This window comes from Phaethon aethereus (assembly GCF_964289735.1).
Source record: "Phaethon aethereus genome assembly, chromosome: 6".
NCBI lineage: Eukaryota > Metazoa > Chordata > Aves > Phaethontiformes > Phaethontidae > Phaethon > Phaethon aethereus.
The window spans coordinates 7261508-7285730 of record NC_138580.1 but is presented as its reverse complement, the minus strand read 5'-3'; the positions used below and the strand labels follow the sequence as shown (position 1 = coordinate 7285730).

At 39.5% G+C, this 24223-nt stretch overlaps 1 protein-coding gene across 1 annotated transcript in view; it reads left to right on the top strand.

The window, feature by feature from the left end:
* The window catches only part of THSD7B (thrombospondin type 1 domain containing 7B), a 274077-nt gene that overhangs the window by 129538 nt on the left and 120316 nt on the right, over positions 1-24223 (top strand). The window contains exons 9-11 of the mRNA XM_082001598.1: positions 1108-1223; positions 7610-7742; positions 8858-8961. Of these exons, the coding sequence (XP_081857724.1) occupies positions 1108-1223; positions 7610-7742; positions 8858-8961 (353 nt within the window). The remainder of the gene's footprint in view (positions 1-1107; positions 1224-7609; positions 7743-8857; positions 8962-24223) is intronic.

The window sequence follows — 24223 nt, the reverse complement described above, 5'->3', positions numbered from 1 at the left end:
CCTTTTGAGTTTTTATATATTAACTGTGTCTGAAACTTTTATTAGAATATGCATGGCATATTTTTCATTTAGGATTTAAAAATGAATACCAAAAAATCACAAGACTTCTTACTATGCTATGTTGTTGTCATGGTTTAACTCCAGCCAGCAACTAAGCCCCACACAGCCGCTCGCTCACTCCCCCACGGTGGAATGGGAGAGAGAATTGGAAGAGGGAAAATGAGAAAACTCATGGTTTGAGATAAAAACAGTTTAATAGGTAAAGCAAAAGCTGCGCACGCAAGCAGAGCAAAGCAAGGAACTCATTCCCCACTCCCCATGGGCAGGCAGGGGTTCAGCCATCTCCTGGAAAGCAGGGCTGCATCACATGTAATGGTTTCTTGGAAAGACAGACGCCATCACTCCAAACGTCCCCTCTCCCCTTCCTTCTTCTGCATCACAGCTTTGTATACTGAGCATGACATCATATGGTATGGAATGTCCCTCTGGCCAGCCTGGGTCAGCTGTCCTGGCTGTGTCCCTTCCCAGCTCCCTGTGCATCCCCTGCGTGCTCACTGCCAGGGCAACATGAGAAGCTGGACAGTCCTTGACTGCTCAGCAACAGCCCAAAACATCAGTGTGTTATCAACATTTTCTCATCCCAAATCCAAAACATTGCCTCATGCCATCTTCTATGAAGAAAATTAACTCTATCCCAGCTGAAACTAGGACAGTTGTACAACTTTTCAAATTACAATGAAGGCCTCAATCAAAGATTACTTTAAGCTACTTTTGTTTTTCCTAGGGTTTGAAAATGTTTTGCTTCAGTGAACTTTGTAGTTTAGACATCATAAATAGAGTTACATTTAGCTTGAAGTTATCAGGCCAAGCTCCACATTTTTTTAATTATTATTTTTTAAAATCTTTGAAGTTACTAAATTCAGTTTGGGTATGAATGCAGAGAAGAAAAATGAGGCTTGCTGTGAGCAGGAGGAGTGATATCTTTGGTATAGCAGTATGCTCACAGCCCTGTGAGAGTTTTAGGAGTAAAACATTTCCTCACAGTTTTAATTTTTTATTATATTTTTATATTTTTTTTATATTTTATCTTTGTGTTTGGAGTGCTAGATGTCCAGAGTCCATCAGACCTGAGACTGTGCGGCCATGTCTCCTCCTCTGCAAGAAAGACTGCATTGTTACTCCTTTCAGTGAGTGGACTCGCTGCCCAACAGCATGTCAGCCTGGTAAGCCTTTAAGAAGAACACAAAATTACAGAACTGGTCTAGAAATGTGCGGTTGCAGTTCATGTCAGTCTAATAGTTTTTAGGACACTCAAGTCCTGAATTTTTGACTTAGGAGTTTGTTGACACTGATGTTGTTAAGGGAGGTGGGATCCTCTTGAGCAGATTTGGAGATGCAAGTTCTCTTTACCTGGAATAAACTGCTTCTGGGCTTCTGTCTTCAAAATCAAAAGTCCCAGGCCCCAACATTGTATGGCCGTACATGGACTTGCTACGTTATATGAAATTTATTTCTCTTGACCAACCTAGATGTACATACAGGGTTGTGCAAATAACTCCTGTGCTTTGTGGTTTTTCAAGGACCGTACATTTCTTTGGTCTAGTTGGTTAGCCTTTGGACACTAGGTGTTTAGCAAAGTTTCTTTATAATGATCTAGTGTTGGGCTTTGTGACAAGTTTGTGTGTTTCATTAATTGTTCAGATGAAAGCCTTCTCATTTACCAGAATACTTTATTTTTGTTGATGGCTTCCTTGCCCTTCAAAGATTTTCAGTGGGTGCTCTAGCATAGTCCTTGTTAGATTTTACAGGAAAATAAGTTGCTTTCTAAAACAGTGAATCCTGTTTTAATTAGCAATTTATTTTTAGACTTTAAATGAGCTGCCTGTGAAGAAGTAGAATAAATTACCTGGTAAATTACTTTGTTTATTAAATAATAGTCTACAATTAAAATGAGAAGAAATTAATTATTTAACCTCCTTGGCAGTGTTATCGTTTTAATATAATTCTAAATTAAAATTTCTTAGATGGGGGAGTTTGCTTTTTGCTAGATCTGTTATTGATATGGCTGCATTGCGAGATTATTTTTTTTTAATTTGCATTATGCAATTAAAACCTCAGCACGATAATGAAATTTCAAAACCACTATACATATGTGAGTTGCTAGGGGTTTTGGTTTTTTTATAGAAAAGTTGTATTTAATGAAAACAATATACAGATGGTGAATTACTAAGCAGATTAAACACAAACAGGTATTGCCTGGCAGATTTAAAATTAACTGTGTACCAGCATAAGAACAGAGCTTAGACAAACATGCAATCACTAAATCAGGTTTACACAGAACTTTACCAGTTAAGCTGTTTGTAGTTTATCTGAGAAAATGCATCTAACTTTGCTATCTAACAATAAAAAAGCTGACATTTTCCCTACATTTAAATGTCATCAGACAACAGGCTGTCTTTTGGCGAAGGTTTATCTCATACCTCAGAAGTATAGACAGTGGTGAACTTAGGGCAATAACAGATGGACGGACAACATAATTCACAAAAGAAGTGCAATTGAATCCAAACACCTGTTGGTGAGGCGGGAACAGGGAGGTTGTAGCAAGTTATTGATTCTCTGCCATTTCAGATACTTAAAGGTGACAACTGTCTAATGCGGTCTCCTGTAATATATCTGTTTTAATGGGTCTTTGAGGGTGAATCGAAACAAGAATCAAAGAGTCAATATGGAGGTTTCAGAATATGAAATGGCTTGAATGAGCAGCATGTAGATTTTCCTCTGTCACCTCCATAACAGATGGTGAAGGTGTCCTGGGGAGGTAACTGCTTTCAGCACGGGTGATGTGGTCTCTGGTCTGTCAGCATTGATTTACAATGCCGGGGGCGGGGGCGGGTGGTGGTGGTGGTGGTGTGTGTGTTAAAAAAAAAACAAACGAACATCTGATAATAAATAACATTTTTTCATCTCCCCCCTGAAAATGGATGGTACCTATAAGTACCTTTCCTCTTTTGGGCATTGGTTGTCCAGGGAGAAGGTTAGAAATTTCACTGTTGCTTAATTCTCTAAACAAGTTTACATTAAATGTTAGGTAGCAACTGTCCTGTTCATTTCCTCATGCCTTAAATCAAATTTGAAACAAGATGGAGTAAAAGTGGATAAAATCCATGGTGTACCACAATAAGAAATTCCAGTGACCTTTCCTTTGTGTCAGGCAGTTTCTGTCAAGGATCTGCCATTTTCACTTCTCATAAACAACCACCCAACCAGAGTTGGTCGAAGTTAAAGACTTAGCCCTTCAAAAGCTCTTGTCTGCACAAAAGCTCTGAAGACAGCTCTAGTTTTGGTGATGAAAATCGTGGAGAGGCTGTCCTCATTATTTGTGTGCTCAGTCTTGTGTTGACCAAAGTCTACCTTTCCCTCTGCTCATAAGCAAAGAGTATGAAGCTGAATGTTTCCTGTAAAAGCTGGACCAGATATAGCAGACTCTACAGTAGTGAACAAGGATTTTGTCCTTCACCTGAGAATGGTGATGTAGTTTTCTGAGCCCTGGTCAGGGTATTGGGGAAGCCCAGGGGGTCAAAAACAGAGGAAGGAAAGATGCAAGAGCAAGGGAGGTCTGAGAAGAGTGGATTGATAGGAGGAGTTGTATGGATGTGCGTATAAGGAAAGGGAGACTGGTGGGTCATGGAGGTGGGAGTGGAAGCAGTGGTAATACACCCCCGAAATTCTCATACAGCATTTTCTGAGTTACAGAGTCAAGGACACAGAAGTTAAGATTCTCTTGAGATCCTGAGGCTTGATTTTTTTTCGGGAGGGCAAGCAGTCATAGCCAGACTTGAAATCAGTTGAAGTTTGGCTTTAAAAGGACAGTCCTACATAATGCTAATACTCTGGAAAATCAGACTCTAGCAATTTTAAATGAGATATAAAAATTATGTTCATTAACATTTGTAAGGAATGCTGTAGAAAAGCCAATGAGGAAATTCAATTTTGAAAATGGGGTTTGAGTAATGTGCAATAAATGTTGAGGATAATTTAGTTTCTTGAGGTGGAGAAAATTACTGTGGGAAGCTCATTTAGATTTGGTACTGATTAATAGGAAGGAAATGGCTAAGATTCTAATGGTGGTAGATAATTTGAATGAAAATCATCACAAAGTGATAGAGTTCAGGATTCTTAGGAGAAGGGAAGGATGGCAATATCAGCAAGATGTTTTAAAAAAAAGACAGACTTCAACAAATGGAAAGAATTCGTAGCTACAGCCCTTGGAAACATGTTCTATGCAGTCAGGAGTGTAGAAGACCTGGAAGCTACCGAGGAAGACTGTATGAAGGGTTGAAGCCCAACTGGACTGTTCTTTCTATCCTGAAACTATTGTAAGAGCAAGCCAGTAGCACAGGGGAGCAAGGTATGTATATGACTTGCACGTTCAAGCTTCAAACCATGAAGAGAAAACATAGCCCTGTTTTTAGCTTTTCTGTCATCAGAGTTGTTCAGAACCTTGCTTCCTTTTTGATTGTCAAATTATTTCACAAAAATTAGAAACAGGCATGTAACAGAAAGTGAATTAAAAAATATAGTATAGAAATCAAGAATACAAATTAAGCTATAGGAGGATATTTGATAAAAACTATTACATAAATGGGTTAGAAGTAAGGGGAAGCTGAATGAAGTATTTGTCCATTGCTTACTGAGAAACAAGGGAAACACAACATGGGGAATGTGCAATTGCTGCTGCTGTTTCCTGTCTGCAGCCAGGAGAGGAATGGACTAAAGAATAAGTATTTCAATAAATTAGATGTTCCCATGTCAGCAGGGCTGTGTGAATAGAGAAGGAAGTAATAAAGTAACACCAGAGCATCTAGTGACTATCTTCTGTGTGAGAAATTGCCAAGTCCTAAGGAACTAACTAAAACCCGGTAATACCAAGACAAACCAAACCAACCAACTGACACTCTCCCCTCAAAAAAAGAAAGGTCAAGGAAATTGTAGATTGCTTGTAGATACTAACTTTGTTATATAGAAAAACATAAGAGCAAGTTATTACTCGAGTTATAAACATTGCAAGAATCAGATTCTGATAAGCTGGCCAGTGTAGATCTATTGAGAACAAATTGTGCCCAATGAATTTAATCTCCTCTTTTGACAGCGTAGCTGCTCTAATTAAGGGAAGTGGTAGATTTTTGACACATGAAACTTTTATCAGGAAGCTGAGGAACAGTGACTTGAATTAAATCACTGTTAAATGGATACTCAGCTGCTTGAAAAACCTCACAGTGGATATCACTGTGAAAAGAGTCTGGCTCTTGTCTCCTTTACTGCCTGCCATCAGGTATTGATACACATTGATAAGATCCCGTGAGCCTTCTCCTCCCCAGGCTGCAGAGTCCCAGCGTTCCTGGTCTCTTCTTGTGTGTCAAATGCTCCAGTCCCTAAACAGTCTTTGTGGCAGTTCACAGGACTCGCTCCAGCATGCCCATGTCCTCCTTCTCCTGGAGAGCCCAGAACTAGACACGGCACCCTATGCTGATATATTTCCCTCCCATCATAGTGCTGATGAGAGGGAAAGGATCACCTCTCTCGGCCTGCTGGTGGTGCTTCTCTTAATGCAGCCCAGGATGCTGTTGGCCCTTCTTTGCTGCAAGGGCACATTGTTGCCTCATGGTCAACTTGTCCATCAGGACTCCCACATCCTTCTCTGCAAAGCTGCTTCCAGTTAGTCAGCTGGTAGATGTCCACTATTCATGATCAAATGGGAACATGAGCCCAGGAGAGTCCTACAGAAAACTCTTCTTGTCCCAGTTCTGTGTCATATTTGTCTGAACAGCTTGCATGCTTAAATAATAACATTTGTGGGTGGTGCAGAGCTGAAAGAGGTAGCAAACACAATTGATGCGATATTAAGTGATAGTGAAATGATTAATAAATTTCTCAAAATGTGACTGGGGAAGGAAAAATTGATTGCACAGAGACAGAATGGGGAGTAAAGACCTCAGTACTGTCTCAGGCATGTCTGGAGATACAATGGACGACAAAATGAATGAAAATCAACAATATGAAACGCTAAAACTCATTCTGGCCTTGTCAAACTTATGGGCATGTATGTAAAACATCAAAAGTGTTACTGTACTGTGCACTGGTGAGGCTGCAGGTGGGATTCCTCGTGTGCCATGTTGTGAGAAAGTGAGCAATGAGAGATGATTGAATAGGACCTGTGAAGAACTGGGTTTACTTAGTTTAGAGAGAAGACTTAGGGTGGATACAAACCTTTAACATTTCAGAAAGGCTATGCGTCAGATGATAGGGATAAAATACTTTTTATGTCTAGTTGACAGAGATAAAAAAGGTTTCACTTAATTTACAGGAGCAATGACTTGGGCTAGATTTTAAGAAAAGGCTCTCTGTGAGGCTTTACAAGCACTGATCCAGGCACCTGAAAGGAAGACTGTAGGAAGCCGTAGAGCTGGCTGAGGTAGTGGCTGTTAAAGGAGGGGGATTGCCCTGGGTGCGCTGATCCTGCCTCAGGGTAGCAGCTGGGGTGAGCAATCTCCTCCCCGCTCCAAAATCCCTTTGCGCTGATAGCACATGTGCGAGTGAAGGCTTGTATGGCTTGATATTTTTAGCGACAACCATTTTCATTGGATCTGTACTTGCACTTTGTGTTTGTGGCATGACTTTTCCTAAGTTTTCCTTCTACTCTAATGCACTGTAGTCTTGCTACTGCAGCTTTGGCCTTATCTTGAGCTGGAAAAATAATACTCATAAGTGGACTAATTTACACACCGCTTTATTCTCTTGGACAAATTTGACTAAGTCCACTATTAAAAGATGTTTTCCTGGTCTGGAGTCTTTTATGGGGTTCTGTTAAGATCTCTGTTCAGTTTTCTAGCATCTGTTTTGAAGAATGAATACATTATGTGAAGAAGCACTAATGCCATACACAGTGGTTAAACCAGCTCTCAGTTTGTACTTAACCACTTAACGCAGCCAAGGATTACGTTTCTTTTAGCTATATATAGATAAATCTTATCTTTGCCTTTCATGCTGCATTCTTTGTTTTGTGAACTGTGTTTCCAGGTGGACTGATCTTTCATCGACTCAGATTAAGTAGAGAGTTAGTTTCTCTTGGTTGCAATGGTTTTCTTATCAGGAGGTTATCATCTATAATTTCTAGACCCATACTGGTACTGGGTTACTGGTAGCAGTCTGAGACCACCAGAATGTGTTTTCAGAAACAAAATCTTCCATAATGACAGTTTGTTTTTTTGTTTTTTATTCTTTTCTCATGTTCAAATGCTTAAACTTATTTTCTCATATTTTCTTGTCTGATTTGATGTTCTGTTAAATACACTTTTTTTGATGCTTCTCTTAGGCTGTTGATTTATCAACCTTCCAGGTGCTGTTCTGCTGAACTACTGGCAATTCTAAAGCAAATAATGGTAACTTTTGATCCAGCATATCATTCCCTCCGTTCTTTGGGTAGTGCCAGAGTGCTCATGATTTCAAAATATAAATGAAATATGAAGCATGTTTTTAACCAAGACAGCTAGATCACTATCTTGGGGTGCCAACTGTGTCTGGAAGGCAATTTTTTTTCTTTATTTTACAGGCAATGCCACTGCAGCTAAGCAGTCCCGGTATAGGATTATTGTTCAGGATGCTGCCAATGGGGGACAGGCATGCCCGGACACCTTGTATGAGGAAAGAGAATGTGAAGATATTCCCATCTGTCCAGTGTATAGGTAAAAAGTGTTAGCTTGGAGTCAGTCTCTTGCTAGTGGGTGTCCACTTCTCTAGAAATTACTCTTGTGTGATTGTCCTGCACAATTTTCACCAGAAAACCACACGATACTGGAAAATGCAGACTTATAAACAAATAATGTACCTTGCAAAATGTGTAAAAGTAGAGTTCAGATTGGAGATTTCGGTAGATGTGGCATGATCAGAACAAGGACCACTAGACACAGCTCCTAGAAATGGTAACCTCAGGGTTCGAAGTGTTTAAGGAAGCTGTTACTGGGAACTCCCCCCCACAGTGTATCTAAAAATCAATGTAAGGAAGCTGTTACTGGGAACTCCCCCCCTCAGTGTATCTAAAAATCAGTGTAAGCTATTTTGGGACCATAAGCACTCAACTGCCTTAATCATAATTGTATGCTTATTGCAGAAACTCTTGTCTTTTCCCCTGATGCTCTCACTCTGGTGAATAATATGCACTTTAAAAAATTCTGATTAGACAAATAGTACAATAGGGCAATTACTCACCACTCTTCATTAAAATTCTGTGACCCATCTGTCATACAATGTTAGTAAATAGAAAAGTGTTATATCTTTGCATATAAATCTCCAGGCCGTACATCCTGTAGGACACAGTCTCAGAGCAGAGCGGGGGGCTGAAGGTGGTGCCAAAGCAGAAGTCACACCACTCAGCTCTGCCTGGCTCCATACCACATAGTGCTGTAGCAAGCTGCTTTCTCATGTTCTTGACTGGCACACATCCTAGCACAGAGAGCAGATTGGGTACAGCATCAGTTGTATGAGAATGGGCTTGCAGGAGGAGAGCCTGATTTCAGAGCTTACTGAAGGTGTTTCCTGTGTATTTTATGTGATTTTGAACCATGCCCTACAAAAATAAGAAAGGGAAACACGGTTGGAGGATGATGTGGCTTTCTAGAAGGTGAACCTTGCATGTGAATTTCAGTTCACAATACTCGTTTCAGGAGTAATTACAGCTTTTTGACTCTATTTTTCCTTCAGTTTCCACAGTATATTGTCATTCGTAACTGAAGTTTTTGCCTGGACATGTTAAGTGTTTTCAAGTTTTAACCACTTGATTGTTAACCTTTTCCTCTTGCAGGTGGAAGACCCACCACTGGAGTCACTGCGTGCTGGTGCCGGATTCGGTGAGACAGGCTGTGCTGGGACAGAGTGAGGCGTGTGGACATGGTTTGCAGTCAAGGGGTAAGCTTTCTCCATGCAGCCTCCAAATATCTAAGGTGTTGGATTGTGGCATTTAAGTAGGGTCTTTACTCTTTTACAGTAGCTAGTTTGGAAACTTAAGTGACTGAAGCACTTGAAGTGTTCTGGGAAGTGGACCCATTGTACAGTTTTGCTGCTTTGCTGGATGTTAAAGTACTAGGAACATGATAGTATGCTTGGAGTGTAGGAGGGGATTTATTCTTGGTATTCAAGTATCTTTACAGTAACCTGCTCTAAAGATGAAGCATGTGGGCTTTAAAAGAACTTTCCATCTATAGGCCTCTATGAAGTAATCCATTCTTGGTACTGAAAACGGAGAGGATAATTTCCTTGTGATTTTAAATTTTACTAATAATTTGCCTGAGGCCTCCTTTTCATTAAGACTATTAGGGTGTTCAGCATAGATAAAGGCCTTGGTCTCCTGCCCTTGGTGTGATTAAGCACTTGGAAAATACAGAGATCCCATTGTCTGAACAAAAGTGTTGAGAAGAATTTCACTGTTGAGAGTGTGTGATCAGAGTCTGTAGTGGTTCCTGCAGATGGCTGGAGATTTGGCTTATCAGTTTCCTGGGAAATCTAATGAAACCTTTAACAAAAGGTTATTTTTATTGAAAAAAAATTGCTGTACAGGTATGCTAACTGAAGAAACTTGACATAATAATTTTCTCCTTCATAAGGGTAGAAACTATTCTTTAAAGATGAAGTGAACTTCTTATATAATCTGGAAACAAAGGAAAAGAAAGAAAAGCCCTGACAGTATGTGGGCTGTATCTGAAAGAAGAAGTGGGTTTTAAACTAAAGCTCAAGGGAATAAATATCTTTAACTAGGTTTTGACCACAAGCCTTTCCACAAGGAGTTCAAGAGAGCTTTCTAAATTGAGATGTCCTAAAATGTATTCCTCAATCTCCATGTGGAGGGAACGTAATCTTTATGCTCCAGGAGGTGCATGATCTTTGTATTAATCTTACTCTGACAGAATTTGAATAGCTCTGTGGAGAGTCTTCCAACAGTTCCATAGGCTATGCACTGGTTTTGGGTCATCGTGGGAAAGGATTCCCATAGCCTGGTGGGTTTATGCAAAATTGGTTTCAGTGCCATGTTCACTTTTTTTATTTAACTGTGGTTTTTGTAACTCAGATGAAACCCATAGAAGAAGATTTTCAAGATTTTTCGTACAAACAAAAGGGGGAGTGATCTCTGTGGAGAAGCCAGCTGAAACCAAGCTGCTAACTCTGACCTTTTTGCTTTTGAAAAGCAAGTTGCTAGATTTTCAGCGATTCTGTATCTTATCTGTAGAAGAGTTTAGTAATTAGTAAAATTAGTGATTAGTAATTAATAAAAGTGTTTAGTGTTTAGTATGAGGTTTAATAAGGTCAAGTGCCAGGTCCTGCACTTAGGTCACCACAACCCCATGCAACACTACGGGCTTGGGGAGGAGTGGCTGGAGAGCTGCTGGGCAGAAAAGGACCTGGGGGTGCTGGTCGACAGCCAGCTGAACATGCATTGGCAGTGTGCCCAGGTGACCAAGAAGGCCAACAGCGTCCTGGCCTATATCAGGAGTAGTGTGGCCAGCAGGAGTAGGGAAGTGATCGTACCCCTGTACTTGGCACTGTGAGGCCGCACAAAACTGCAAGAAGGATGTTGAGGTGCTGGAGCGTGTCCAGAGAAGGGCAGCGAAGCTGGTGAGGGGTCTGGAACACTAAGTCTGATGAGGAGCAGCTGAGGGAACTGGGGTTGTTCAGTCTGGAGAAGAGGAGGCTCTCTACAACTACCTGAAAGGGGGTTGTGGGGAGGTGGGTGTTGGTCTCTTCTCCCAAGTAACTAGCGATAGGACGAGGGGAAACGGCCTGAAGTTTCACCAGGGGAGGTTTAGATTGGATATTAGGAAAAAATTCTTCACTGAGAGAGTGGTCAAGCGTTGGAACAGCCTGCCCAGGGCAGTGGTGGAGTTGCCATCACCGAAAGTATTGAAAAAACATGTGGATGTGGTGCTTCGGGACATGGTTTTGTGGGCATGGTGGTGTTGGGTTAACAATTGGACTTGATGATCTCGAAGGTCCTTTCCAGCCTTAATGATTCTGTCATTCTGTGATCCTGTAAGGGAAAATTTCATAAAGCTGCTGCTAATAGCTCACCTTGCTTCTACTTGAACTCTTAGAATCATAGAATCTTTGGGTTGAAAGGGACCTTTAAAGGTCATGTAGTCCAACCCTCCTGCAATGAGCAGGGACATCAACTAGAGCAGGTTGCTTAGAGCCCCATCCAGCCTGACCTGGAATGTTTCCAGGGACGGGGCATCTGCCACCTCTCTGGGTAACCTGTGCCAGTGTTTCATCTTCCTGATTGTGAAAAATGTCTTCCTTATATCTAGTTGAAGTCTGCCTTCATTTAGTTTAAAACCATTACCCCTTGTCCTATCGCAACAGTCCTTGCTAAAAGGTCTGTCCTCATCTTTCCTATAGTCCCTCTTTAAGTACTGGCAGGTTGCAATAAGGTCTCCGGGGAGCCTTCTCTTCTCCAGGCTGAACTCCCAACTCAACTCTCTCAGCCTGTCCTCATAGGACATAGAACTCTTCAAGAGCAGCTAGCCTGTGTGAAGAGGTGTTGTGTCACCATTTTGTCAGGGAGTATCCATTTAGCCAAGGGTGGTGTTTGCTTACATGCCTTGCCAGGTCTCCTCAGCTTGTAGACCTCGACACTGGAGAACTTCTGATCCTCTCATTCTTAACCATGAAGATGGTCTTTGGAGGTCTTTTGAAATAACGTATGAGGTGAGGCTGGGGATTTGGGTTTGTTGAGCCTGGAGAAGTGTCTAATATCAGTGGGGTTCACAGAGAAGATGGAGCCATACTCTTCCCAACAATGCACAGTGAAATAGCAGAAGATAACAGTCATAGGCTGTGGTGAGGGAAATTCCCAGATTGCCTGGAGAGACTGTAGATTCCTTGGAGATACTTAAAGCTCAACTGAATAAGGTCTTGAGCAGCCTTTTCTAATTTTGAAATCAGTTCAGTTCTGCTTAGAGCAGGCATTGGATCTTCAGAGGTCCTTTCTGTTCTAAATTATATTGTACGATTCTGTGAGTCTGTGGGTCTTTTCAGGGGAGTCTGTGCCATCAGTGGAAGCACACCAGGTGTTATAGATAGATGATTTCCTGCAATATTCAGCCATCCTACAAATGAGTTTGCATTCAAAGTACCACTACCACTTCACACAGTAATTGGCTTGCATAATGTGTCAGCGTCTTTAGCCTATAAGTGCTTATTCTCCAAAGAGTATTTATGTGAATTTGCCCAATTTCTTTTTTACCATTTAACAGCAGTTACCCTTTTACCACTGAAGATAATCAGTCTTGCTGTTCCTTAGAGCATCCATTTTTAGAATTCTTCTTCTTTTGCTGTACATATACTGACTGTCATGTAAATAAAAGGATTTAATTTTTCAGTGACTGTCATATCTAGCCAATTATATATGGGCATTGAATTCATATAAATTATTTCTAAAGAAAGCGTATGTTTATGTGTACCTATTTAGAATGATGACGGTGCTGAAAGAGAAAGTCTGAAATTGCTTTTGAGCTCCGTTCTTTCTCTAGGCTACACTCTGAGATAGATACTGACAGATCTTGTGCCATGAGTGTTTTCACTGAAATTGCATGTAAATATACTATGTAACATGCAGAAGGTATGAGAATTTGTCTGTGAATAATAAGCAGAATAGCCAAAGAGATGACAGCTGTCTGAAGCTGCAGTTCTCATAGCTTTATCTTGGAATGATATTATACTAGTTACAACAGCCTTTCATTTTGTGTATCAGCTTCAGTGGACTAACTTACCCACATGATTGTTTTCTGAGTAAGAGAAAAGTAGCGTTTAGAACTAAGAAATATAGTTGTTATTCAAACTTCATTAAGGCATGATTTGCAAAAAGCCCCTGAGATAGGGCACTTTAGAGTAAAAAAGGGTGGGGATGCTACTGTTGCTTGACAGTGACACAGACAACATTTCTAACAGTAAATGAAGAGCTTTACAAGCTTTTCTATTGCTATATAGCTGTCATTTTCCTCGACAAGTGACTAATTTACTAGAAGGTGTCAAGACCGTGAGAAAATTGCTTCTGCTTTGGATGCCCTTCAGTGACTTTACCGTTCTCTGATGTTTGTGATGGAGGATCCTTCAGAAATGACCTCTCCCTTCAGTGCTGACATGAGCAGCCACCTTAGACATTTACATTTTGGGGGGAAAAAATGTGTTGCTCATTACAAGGGATTGTTAAGGTTTAATTAGTGGATGGAAAGCCTGTATTAAGCAAGTGTCTTTGAAGGCTGCTTCAAAAGCCATTGATAAAGTAAATAGACAACGTATTAAAGACGAGACTGATGTAATGAGACTCCGCTTTAAAAACTAGTCTTGGAAATACACTGACAGCATGGTTATGAAAAAAGTAGTTACCTTCCAAAAGCGAGGAGAAGGTGCAGCAACGGAACATGTTATGTCTTACTTCTGCTCCTGCCACTTCTGAACTGTGATTCATTTGGGGGATTTGACCTTAATCTTCCCTCATTAATGAGACTGTAAGTCCACCTCAGAGCTGTAGCTCCTCATCGCAAGGATACAGAAATGCTGTGACACAGAGCAGCAAATATTCATAGAGAATAATTTGTTGATTTATGTACAGGAAAGCAACAACAAACTCACCAATGCAGTAATGAGAAAGCACTTCTCTGCTTTGGAGAGTCTCCCTGGCTCACCTGAGGTCACGGGCTGGATCAATACTGGATAGCCTCATTGGGCATCTCAGTAGACTACTTCTTTTGGTATGCTCTACTGTCAGACCACATATGATGTATTTCTTTCCTTCTTTAACTAGGTTTTAAATTCACACCACGTGGACTTTGCTAAGATGGTTAGTGTTAAATATAATCCTTTCAGTGAAAAGTTGATATATGAATTGACAGTGAAAAAGTAAAATGCAGGCAACACTGGACTCAAGCAATTTAAGATTCCTGTCTCCTTCATTGCAGATTTCTAGCTCGTGCTCTGGAGCTTCCTGATAGATATAGGGATATTGCAGACAAGACCAGTTTTAGACTAAGATGCAGATCAAAAACTTATCATTATGAGAACAAAAATTGTAACAATCTGCTATCTTAAGTTTTCTGATTGTGTCTAAATGCAGTCATAGCTCCAGTGAATTCTTATGTAAAATATAGGCAGAACTGTGATTACAAACATAATTTGTAATAAATTAGTGACTGTTAACATGTGTCCCATACTAAGCAAGATGAAAGGATTCATTTTGGTATTGCCTCTTAACATTGCATCTACAAAAATATTTCAAGCAAGCATCCTTTAGCTGTATTATCTAGTGTATTATTAATCTGTAACGGCCATATACATTACTGTTGTTTCTGCTGAAATTATATTACGGTAACCTATTTATAATGAGATGTGCCATCAAAAAAGCATCAGCGTTACCAATTTTTTTGCTCATAAGATAGTCATCCAACAGTTCTTATTCCCTGTTTTGTAGGTAGTTAATATAACTGATGATTAGCTAAATTAACAGATGCATTCATTATAATTTGAGTTGCAGAATGCTTTTGCACAGAATTACCAATTTCAGGAGGTACATATAAGAATCCTGTTATAATTTACAAGCTAGAGGCAATGTGATAGCCTAAAGTTTACAGTGAATACATTTATGATAGTAAACGTGGCAAAGACATGGACCGCTTCAGTTGGATGGTGGTATTTTATGAGCAGTGCTTTGCGGTGCAGTCCTGTGTATAAATCTGCCCAGCTGATAGCAGCTTGTCATCAGTAGCTCCCTCCAATATTAACTTTGCCTCGTAGGACACTGGCACCTTGAGCCTTATTCTGAGTGATGCTGGAGGTTCATTAGGTTTGTCAGTGATTTTTTGTGATGATACTAGTCTAGGGTAATGGGTGGTTGCAGGGACACAGATGGGAGCACAGCAAGCTGAACTTGAGTGGTCCTGGCCAACATCACTGTCTGGAAGACACCTACCTGGCAGCTGATGGTATTGGAAGCAAATAGTTGAGGGACAAATAATTACCAGGGTAAGGACAGGAGCTGAGTCTTGTTTGTGGTATGACTGAAAGGAAAGTTGGTAAGTGAAGTTTGTCTAGGATAGGGATTGAGGTTCGGGGGGGTGGCCTTTCCGGGAGCCTCAGCCTATTATCAGCCATGTCTGCCCAGGGCTTCGCCGACGCTTTACTGATGCAGCCACTCTGCATCATACTGCAAATTCATAAAGTTCATGTTATCCATATTGTTATTTTCTTGTCACTGATAATACAATTTTTAGCTTATAAACACATGGAGAGTAATAAGGTGATAAGAAACAACCAAACCAGAATTGATTTACTATTATTTGTTTTGATAATCCAGTTTCTTTCCTTGGGAAAGCAGTGGGCTGGAGGTTAGGCAACAAGGTAAGTGGAAAGCAGCACAGATAATGTTCTCTTGACTTTAGGATGACATTCAGTCCAGTCCAATGTGACGATCTCCCATGTGCAGTAAGTAGATATGACCTAGAGAAAGGCAGGATGAGGTGGTTGCGCAACTTGTTGAAAAAATACAGTCAAAGCTCTGTTACCAGTTTTTTGCTGTTAACCGGGAGGGCCATTTTGAATGGCTTCCCGTGGAGCGCACATACTCTTGGCTGTCTTCAGTATTTTTGCTAACTGTGTATGATGAAATAGAGGGTACATCTGTAGCACATCTGGGAATTTGCAAATTGTGAGTACTTTGAAGGGCGGGCCTTAAAACCAAGTTGTATAGATTTGAGCGTGCTCTGAAATCAGAAAAATTAACTTTTCATTAAAGGAAAAAAATGTGCAGCACTCATAATATGTAGAAGGATGGTCAGCAGCACTGCAGAGGTAAGTCTGGAATTAAGAGTTATGGACTACATGTGGATAGCATTATACTGTTATAAAAAAATGTGCATTATAAAATCATGTATTTCTTACAGTTTCCTTCTGATCTCCAAGTGTTGAAATTTACTCATCTGATTCCTAAAATAGAATATTTTTAACAGATAATCCTCCCTTTTAGTTTTCTTCCATAACACTTTCTGCCACTGTAAATGATGACAAACAATTAAGGTTAACTAAAAGCATCAAAACTTTCTTCTGAGTAATTCCAATTCCTGGTTTGCCAACAGATTCAGAATAGACTAAGATTCTTCTAGGAAAATACCCAAATTTCATTAGCAGAAAGAAATTAGGTATTTAGGAGTCTAAGCTCTGATGAATATCAGTGAACGAATTCAAATCTCTTGAATTTAATGGAAGTTTACCCTTGATTTTACATTTAAAACTTATCTTCAGTCTTGGTGAACTATGTATATCATAGGAGTTTTTAATTTGAGAGATTTATCACTGCAGCATGTATGGTTTTTTTTTACATGAGTGTGGATTGTTTGTCTCTTAATTTCTATCAGTTTACCTGTAGGCTTTGATCTTTAAATTATTTCCCAAAGCTTGAGTTTAATTGTGGATTTGATAGTAGATTAGCTTAATGCAAAAATGTGTGACAATGTTTCACAACGGGGAAAACAAGGAAAAATTAAGGAGGGGGAGACAAAAATACACTACTACTGTCATGTATGCGTTCTTAGCCTTTCCTGCACCAGTGGAATGAGAAAGTTATCCTCTTCCAGACGGATTTTCTGTGGGATTTATTTCAGTTTTGGAACATTAGAATTGATCGGGAGCAGGAGGAGAGGGGAAGGAACAGATGAGGCTATGTGAGATGTGATGGATCAATCTCTCTGAACGTTTCATGGCTGCCTTTGAGATTCCTGCAATTTAATTTATGAGAAATAAAATCACCTGCTTCTATAGAAATCATCCTGGGCCAATTTCTTAAAACCCCGTGGCATAGCAGAGTTGTCAATGTAAATATGTGCATGGCTTTACTGGAGTTTGCAGCTGGGTACTGGTTTGGGGAATGGAAATTTGTCCTCATATTGTATTACATCTCACTGATCTCCAGGTAATGCGTTCCTGTAGACCAATTTTTCTTTCCTTGAGTCTTAGTTGATAGGACAAGGGGAAGAAAGATTGATACTGATTTTCCAGTGACAGGTTGTTCACAAAAGAGTGATGGGGGACTACCATCCTTTTTTCACAGGAGATGTCAGCAGGCATCACAAGACACTTAAAACGGTGCTACTATATTTCAGTCTAGGTCTGGCCCAGCTTCCACCTCAGGTATAGCTGCTGTGAGAGTATTTCATAGGCAGTAAGAGAATTGGCGTGACATTACTTTATAGACACTCACTAATAGCAAGGGAGACTCCAACTCATTTCTGTCACTCTAGCCTTATGCCAACAACATAAAAATTGAAGAGACTCTTAGAGGATTTGTCCTGACAGCAATCTACAGTGCAACATTTTATCCAAAGGCAACTCAGTAATCTGTAGCCTTTCCATAACATAAAGATGATCACGACTGCGTCAGATAAATTACATATATTTGATTTCCTTCAAAAACAGGAGTGTATATTCCACTCTGTAGAAGGAAGTAAGCAGGTTTTCTAGCTTAACTCTACACCGTTCCTATCTGATAAACAAAACAAATATCAGCATCTTAGTACCACACGCAGCATTTGTGGAGGGGGTAGAAGGAGGGAAGTCTTGATTAAGTCTTTTGAAGCCAGAAGTCATAAACACTGAATATGTATACTACAAGCATGTACCAATAGAGGGATTGTTAAAAGATCAAAATAATAGGAAGTAAAGCAGAGAAATATCAAAGCCTTTCAGGCTTTGTATTTCTGTCTTGATTAGTAGGAAGGAGGGAAGAAGCAGGGAAAGAAGGTTTATAGATCAATAGTAAATGGCCCAGTCACCTCAAAGGCAGCACCATCCAAATGTGTACAATTTACAGGAATTGCTAAAGCATCTCAATCATAAAAGTCACAAATGATCTGACAGTACTCGTACCATATTTAACAGGTACACAGAGGGAGTTGAGATCACCTTATCTGAAGGAAACTCCTTTTTAAATGTAAGGGTAGATAGATTTTCATTTTGTCTTTCATCCCTCTGATGAAGTTCATCTCTCTTTGGTCCTCCTAAGATTTCTTTCATCTAGCGTGTAGTCTGTATGATCTAAGCAACTATCGTCGGTGAAAGTATTTTTGGGGTCCTTTTTTAAATGATGGATTGTCATTAAACAGAGTATAGTAGATGAAAGAAGTCCAAGGAGAACCAAACTGTGCTGAGACTTACTCAGGAAGATGAAAGACGTAATGAGACACATAATGAAGAGCGATGTCTCCCTCAACCCGGAGATAGGCCCTTCCAATTATGACTTGTTTTTAAGCACCAGCTTCCATCCATTTAAAATCTGAGTTATAAGCAATTCATTCAGACTTTTCATAGAAATCTGAGGAGTTTTTATTATATGAACAGTAGGCCTGGGTGGTCATGCTTCACGGTTTGTGGAGAGGATGTCATGAACTATTAACAGGAATCTTTTCTGTGGCCACGGGTGGGTTGATTCACACAGCCTCATGTGCTCCTTATCAGAAATACAGGAGGCCATTTCATCCTAAAACTCTGTTTCGTTAACTTAGAACCTGAAACATGAAGGTTTATAATCCTTAATATTTTATATGATCTCATGTAACTGTCACTGTAACTAGCTATAAACAAACCTGATTTTTTTCATGTTCTTCCTAACCTTTTGGCCTCTGCGTGTGTCTGGCATACCTCAGTTCCATGGGTTAACCCTGCAGCAAGTAAACTATTTTACTTTCCTGATGATTTTAAATTTCATTGAACCATCCTTTGTTCTTAAGACATTTGAGTCCCATTTAGTCTCCTTTTCTGTTTGCTATTTTATATAACACTTTCATGTCCCTCTTGTTCACCTCTCCATGTTGCAGGCAGTCCCATTCAGTACTGATTTAGATCTGCTTTTGCTTTTATAAAATTTTAATTTCCTCCTTGTCACGGTTGTGCTGTTTACAAATCCAAAGATAATTCACACCAAAGCTGCTGTGGTTCATAGGGAAATTGTTAAAAATTCATCTGAGCTGAGCAGGAGAAGAGCCAGGTTCTCTGGAAAATAGCCTTAAGGAGAACTTTTCTTCAAATAGACACTTTAAATGGCAGCCTTGAAGCATGACCAAAAATAAGCAAGTTTATTAAAATCTTTTATAATATTAGTTGTCAGGAAAACTTTAGAGATGTTATTCTCCAAGTCTTTACCAGAATAACCTCTTCCTTGTCCGTAATTATCTCAATCAAGTGGAATACCAAATTCTGAGAAATTGCAGAGACATTAACTGGAATGATAAAGACCAGTCGTTTATTCTTACAGTACAATAGTACCAAAGGAACTTAGCTTTGTATTTATTTTACCTAGCGCAAGAAATGGGCGGTTCTGGGTTGAAATGCTGATCCTGCTTAAGTCAATGAAATATTAAAGGACTTTGTCAGTTCTTTGGAACACAGTCCCCCCTCCAAAAAAATCCAACAACCAACCAAAACCAACTGTTGGTGAAAGGAAAAAGGGAGATGTTGAAAGGAATGCAGAATTTGATTTATAGCAGATATTGTTCATTGTCAGACTGCTAAGGTTTAGACTGCCTGGGGAATTTCCTTCAGAGGAGCTTGGTAAAAGTTGTAGTTTGCATTTTCCCTTACTCTGCATTAGTTAGAAAGCACTTCTTATTTAGTCAGGTTTCTTTCAGTAATTAAGCACTAATAGTCAGCATGAATATTAGCATCCTAAATAGCAGAGCTCATCAGTGTGACTTGCTCTAAATCTTCAAGCAAAAGATTTGTCAAGTGTGACATGCCACAAAGATACAAAAAGAGTCCTGATGTCATGTTTGTTGAATCTGAATTTGTATGTTTGTTACTCCAATAGCTTTATCTCTGCAGTAGAGGTTTTAGACGTGAGTTTTCAATTTCAGAATAAGTGGATAACCTTGGATCAAACTATCTTTCAAAATTCTCTGCATCTTTCTTTCAAACGGGTGCACTAAAGTGACAGTAGAGTAACTGGAAGTGACAGGGATACTTACGAAGTGCTTGCACTTGCAAGAATACATCAGGTAACTGTGAAGTGGTCAATATTGCGTTTGCTTTACGCATCCAGTGGTGCTTTTTGTTGGCACTGTCTCTAAATACGTCCAGAAATATTAAAAATACTGAGCAGCATGTTTAGCACTTTCTAAACCAGTCTGATGATTGCAGCAGTAATACTTCCGAGCATTTTTCCTGTTGGAAACACCGTTTCTTCCCTTTCGTTAACAGTATAGTCATTGATTTGCTTCTCAAAAGGCTTAGCAGAAGATTCCATCTTCTTTATATTATAATAAATCAAGAGAAACTTCATCCAAAAAATTGGAATTCCACTGGAATAAAATTACTACACAAGAAAAAGCCATCTCTATACTTTGATGGCAATAGATAGTAATGAAAAAACTGTCACCTTCTAACAAAGATTTTTCTAAAGTCAATTTTTTTCCTAGCAGATGCTGGTTTTGCCTCGTGTGTGCATCATTTATTAAAAGATTGCTGATATTGGCTTTGTGAAATAAAGAAAGTTTGGAATAATATATTCTGATATTTGACAGAGTTTTCCTGAAGTAGGGTATTCTGTAATGTAAAATTTGGATCTTGGATGTGAAGCCTTGGAGCAAATGCGACTTTTTACTGCTTTTCTGGTCAATTCTACTATTGTTCCTTCTTGACAGTTCACTGAAGTTTCAGTCCTGCAATCATATATTTGTTTTCTTTGATATGTGCCCCAAGGTGATTGAAATTTCTTCGCGTTATCTCTTTTCTACTGTCTCTTGGGTATTAACTTTCTGTATCTTTATTTTTATCCTGGTCTTTGTGTTGGCAAAGGAAACGCTTGAACTAGAGGTACGCAATATGAGGGAATCTGACTGACCGATTAAAATGTAATAGGCATGTCGAAGGCCATCTACTTCAGCGTTTGTTTAATTCAGGGTGAAGTAAATCAGCACATCCTCGGGGGATGTATGACGTGAAAGGGCAGCACTCCCGGCCACTGCTGTGTGATAGGAATATATGGGCTTCCACAGCCTCTGCCCTTGCTGACCACGAGCCTTTGCTGCTGGCTTATTAAGAGGTCATCTTAGTAATCGGTACTTATTAATGATATTTGAGAAAATCAAGTGGAGATTGGTCTGCAGAAATGAACAGCTACGTGCAGACATGAACTCTTGAGAGAGTTTGAGGGATTTAGCTCTTCTGTTGCATTTTAACCCCCTGGAGTTAAAGTGGATCACATGATGTGGTCACGGCAGACGTCATTTGGGGCACGTTAGTGAATTTGTGGGGCAAATCAGATGTAGTGTGTTTGTGAGAAGTTGCTTTGACCAGCAAGTGCTTTTTCAGTACCGCTTTAAAAGGATCGGTTAGAGGAGCACATAAAAATCACTGCCTGCAACATGGATGGGTTTTGTGTGAGCCATGTTGCTGGTGAAGTTGCATGTGAGCAAACCTCCAAACAAACAGGCAATATATTTGTGCTTTAAAATAGATATCTTCAGTGCCTAGCTTCATGGAGTATAAATTTTCATGTAATCTAAGCACATCTGCTCATAATAATTAACTTCTGTGGTATATAAAGGAAAAGCTACATCAGCTCTCTGGTATGATGAGATGGATTGCTTTCTATCTGTTCATCATAATGATTAATTGTAGCATTTATAGGAGGATAGCTGCTTTTTATGCGTTTTTGGTTTAGGATCATGTGTCTTGCCTTTTTTTAAGCTTATTTAAATGTAAATACTCTGCAAATCCAGTATGAAAGCATAAACTTTCCGTTTTTAAGTGCTTTGATGAGAAACAGGAAAAAATACGTCTCTACTTAAATTGTCTTATCTGAAAACTTTGAAAGATGCCTGTCTTTCTTAGTGAGATGAATTTCACAGGTAAATGTAAATATTGAAAGTACCCATGAAAGAAATTTAGAAGGATTACGGAATTTCATTTGACCCTGAGAACCGGTGTTTCCAAGGGGCAAACTTTGAATAGTATCATAGTAGCAATTTGCAGTTGGTCGTGTGGTTTTGCAAGTATTAAATATTTCCTGTGAGAGAAATAACCATCTGATGTGTTTCCAGACGTTAAATACACTTAATTCTTGGGCTTTTGTTCAGTAAAATTTGAGTATGTGCTTTGTGGAATGTAAGCTTTCAGGTTTGCAGTAGAAGTGATGGATAGACGAGTACAGCTATCAATTAGTGCTAAGCTGTCAATAGGTCTGTCAGGGGAGCCCAATGATCCCAGTACAGTCATCGTTGTCTTCCATTACTTGAAACCAAGTTACTAGATGGAAGTCAACCACAGGTTTTTATCGGTGTTGAGTTTACACAGTGAGAATGGTGGAAGCAAAAGAAATGATGCATGGAGAGCATTTATTGAGCAAAAGTCTGAAACTCAGGTAAAGTTGCAGGAGGTATGTAGAGAATTTAGTCTACTATTTAAAAATCTTTCTGGGTTGCTCAAATCATATTGATTAAATGATAAACAAAGTACTTTCTTGAAATCTTATGGTGACTGGCATAAACTCCCTGATTGAATTACACTGCAAACAGAACACTAAAGGAAAATGTCTTTACCAGTTACAGTTGTATCTTTTTTCTTTTAAGGGTTTCTTATTAAAAATTCAATCCCAGGATTTTCTCCGAAGATAAACTAGACTCAACAAAGAAGTTAATACAAAAATAAGCTATTGCAATGGCATCAATGAAGAGATACAATAAGCAAATAAGCAATTTGCAGATAGAGAGTCAACATCCCATGAAATGTTTATAAAGGTAATATTTAAGATCTCATAAAATCAAATTGTATTCAGATACAATAACAAAAGTCAGTACTAAACCAGTGGTGAATCAGGTCCAGAGAGAACCATAAAGCAAACGGTTGTATTCTGTTTCAGAGGTTTTCTTTATTGCTGAGCATACTATATGTTTTTATGGCAGCTCCACGCAATCTTTGCTTACCCAGTTACTCATGGTTAGAGTGCACATATATGGATCAAACTGCTAAAGGCATGTGTTTTTTGATGCAATATAATTTAATTATTAAGAAAGTAATTTGCATGTCATTTAGGATTTACGGTGCTGAGCATTTTTAGGATTTTTGTCCTCAAGGAAACAAGCTATTCTAAAATGAGGCTACCGTTCTTCGTTTTCTTTCCCAGAGTCCATCAATCTATTACAGAAAGAAAATTGATGTATTTAACTTTTTTCTTTTTAGTTTTGTTATCTGTGGTAGTTGTTATCTGCTGGATAATTATTTGTTCCAGTATTTCTGTGCCAATAAAAAATAAGCTGGTGGGCCTGTGTTTCCATACCCCTCATCCTAAGTAAAAAATAAAAATAGAGCTGTTATAACCATAGGCAGAGTGTTTGCTGATGAGTTGCACTTCCTCCATGAGGTCTCAAAGATGCTACTTTCTGACACATCAAGATAGGTTTCTGTGTTTGCTAGAGCCAGGATTCATTAGGACAGACAATTTCAAAATAGCTGGCCTATCCTTGACAGGCCTTTCCCTCAGAGAGGACCAAGAGGCCTGAGATTTTGCCTTTTTTTAACTGGTAATTGTAACATTCCTGGGATTGCAGCTGATCTGCTCAGTGAAGAGTGGTGGAAACTTGGGCCAGTTTTTGGAGAGGTGGGGTAGGAGAGTGGTAAGTGTCTCCTTTTTACTGCTTTTGCAGAAGGATCCTTTGTTACGTTTAATTCCCATTGCCAATTCTGACTTTTGCAAGTTTGTGCTGAAATTTCCTGCTAACCCTCAGGAACTTGACCTAATTTCCATCTTTTTGTTTGTTCGAGGGCACTGAATAACTTTTGACTGAGCTTAGCTGATCCCTCATAACCTGGCTGGTCCCTACCATGGTTGTGCCCTTTCCCTAATAGGAGAGCTTTCGCTTTGGCATTTGTGTTTTTCTGAACTGCCCCTTTCTTCAGTTTTCTTTTCCCTACCAGCCCAGCCTTCCAGAGCACCTTACTTAACTTTAATACAACTACGTTTATAGAATGTTTTAGTCTACCTTCCCATCCCAGTTGTTGTTACCTGTGTAGTTTAATGCTCATTCTCTTTCAGCCTGTCTTCCACCTTGATGTTCTCCATTGGTTCTTCCTCATGGCCTTCAGTCTAGCTGAGTAGAGTTTACTCTGTCCCCACCTCAACAGACCAAATTTTACCAGA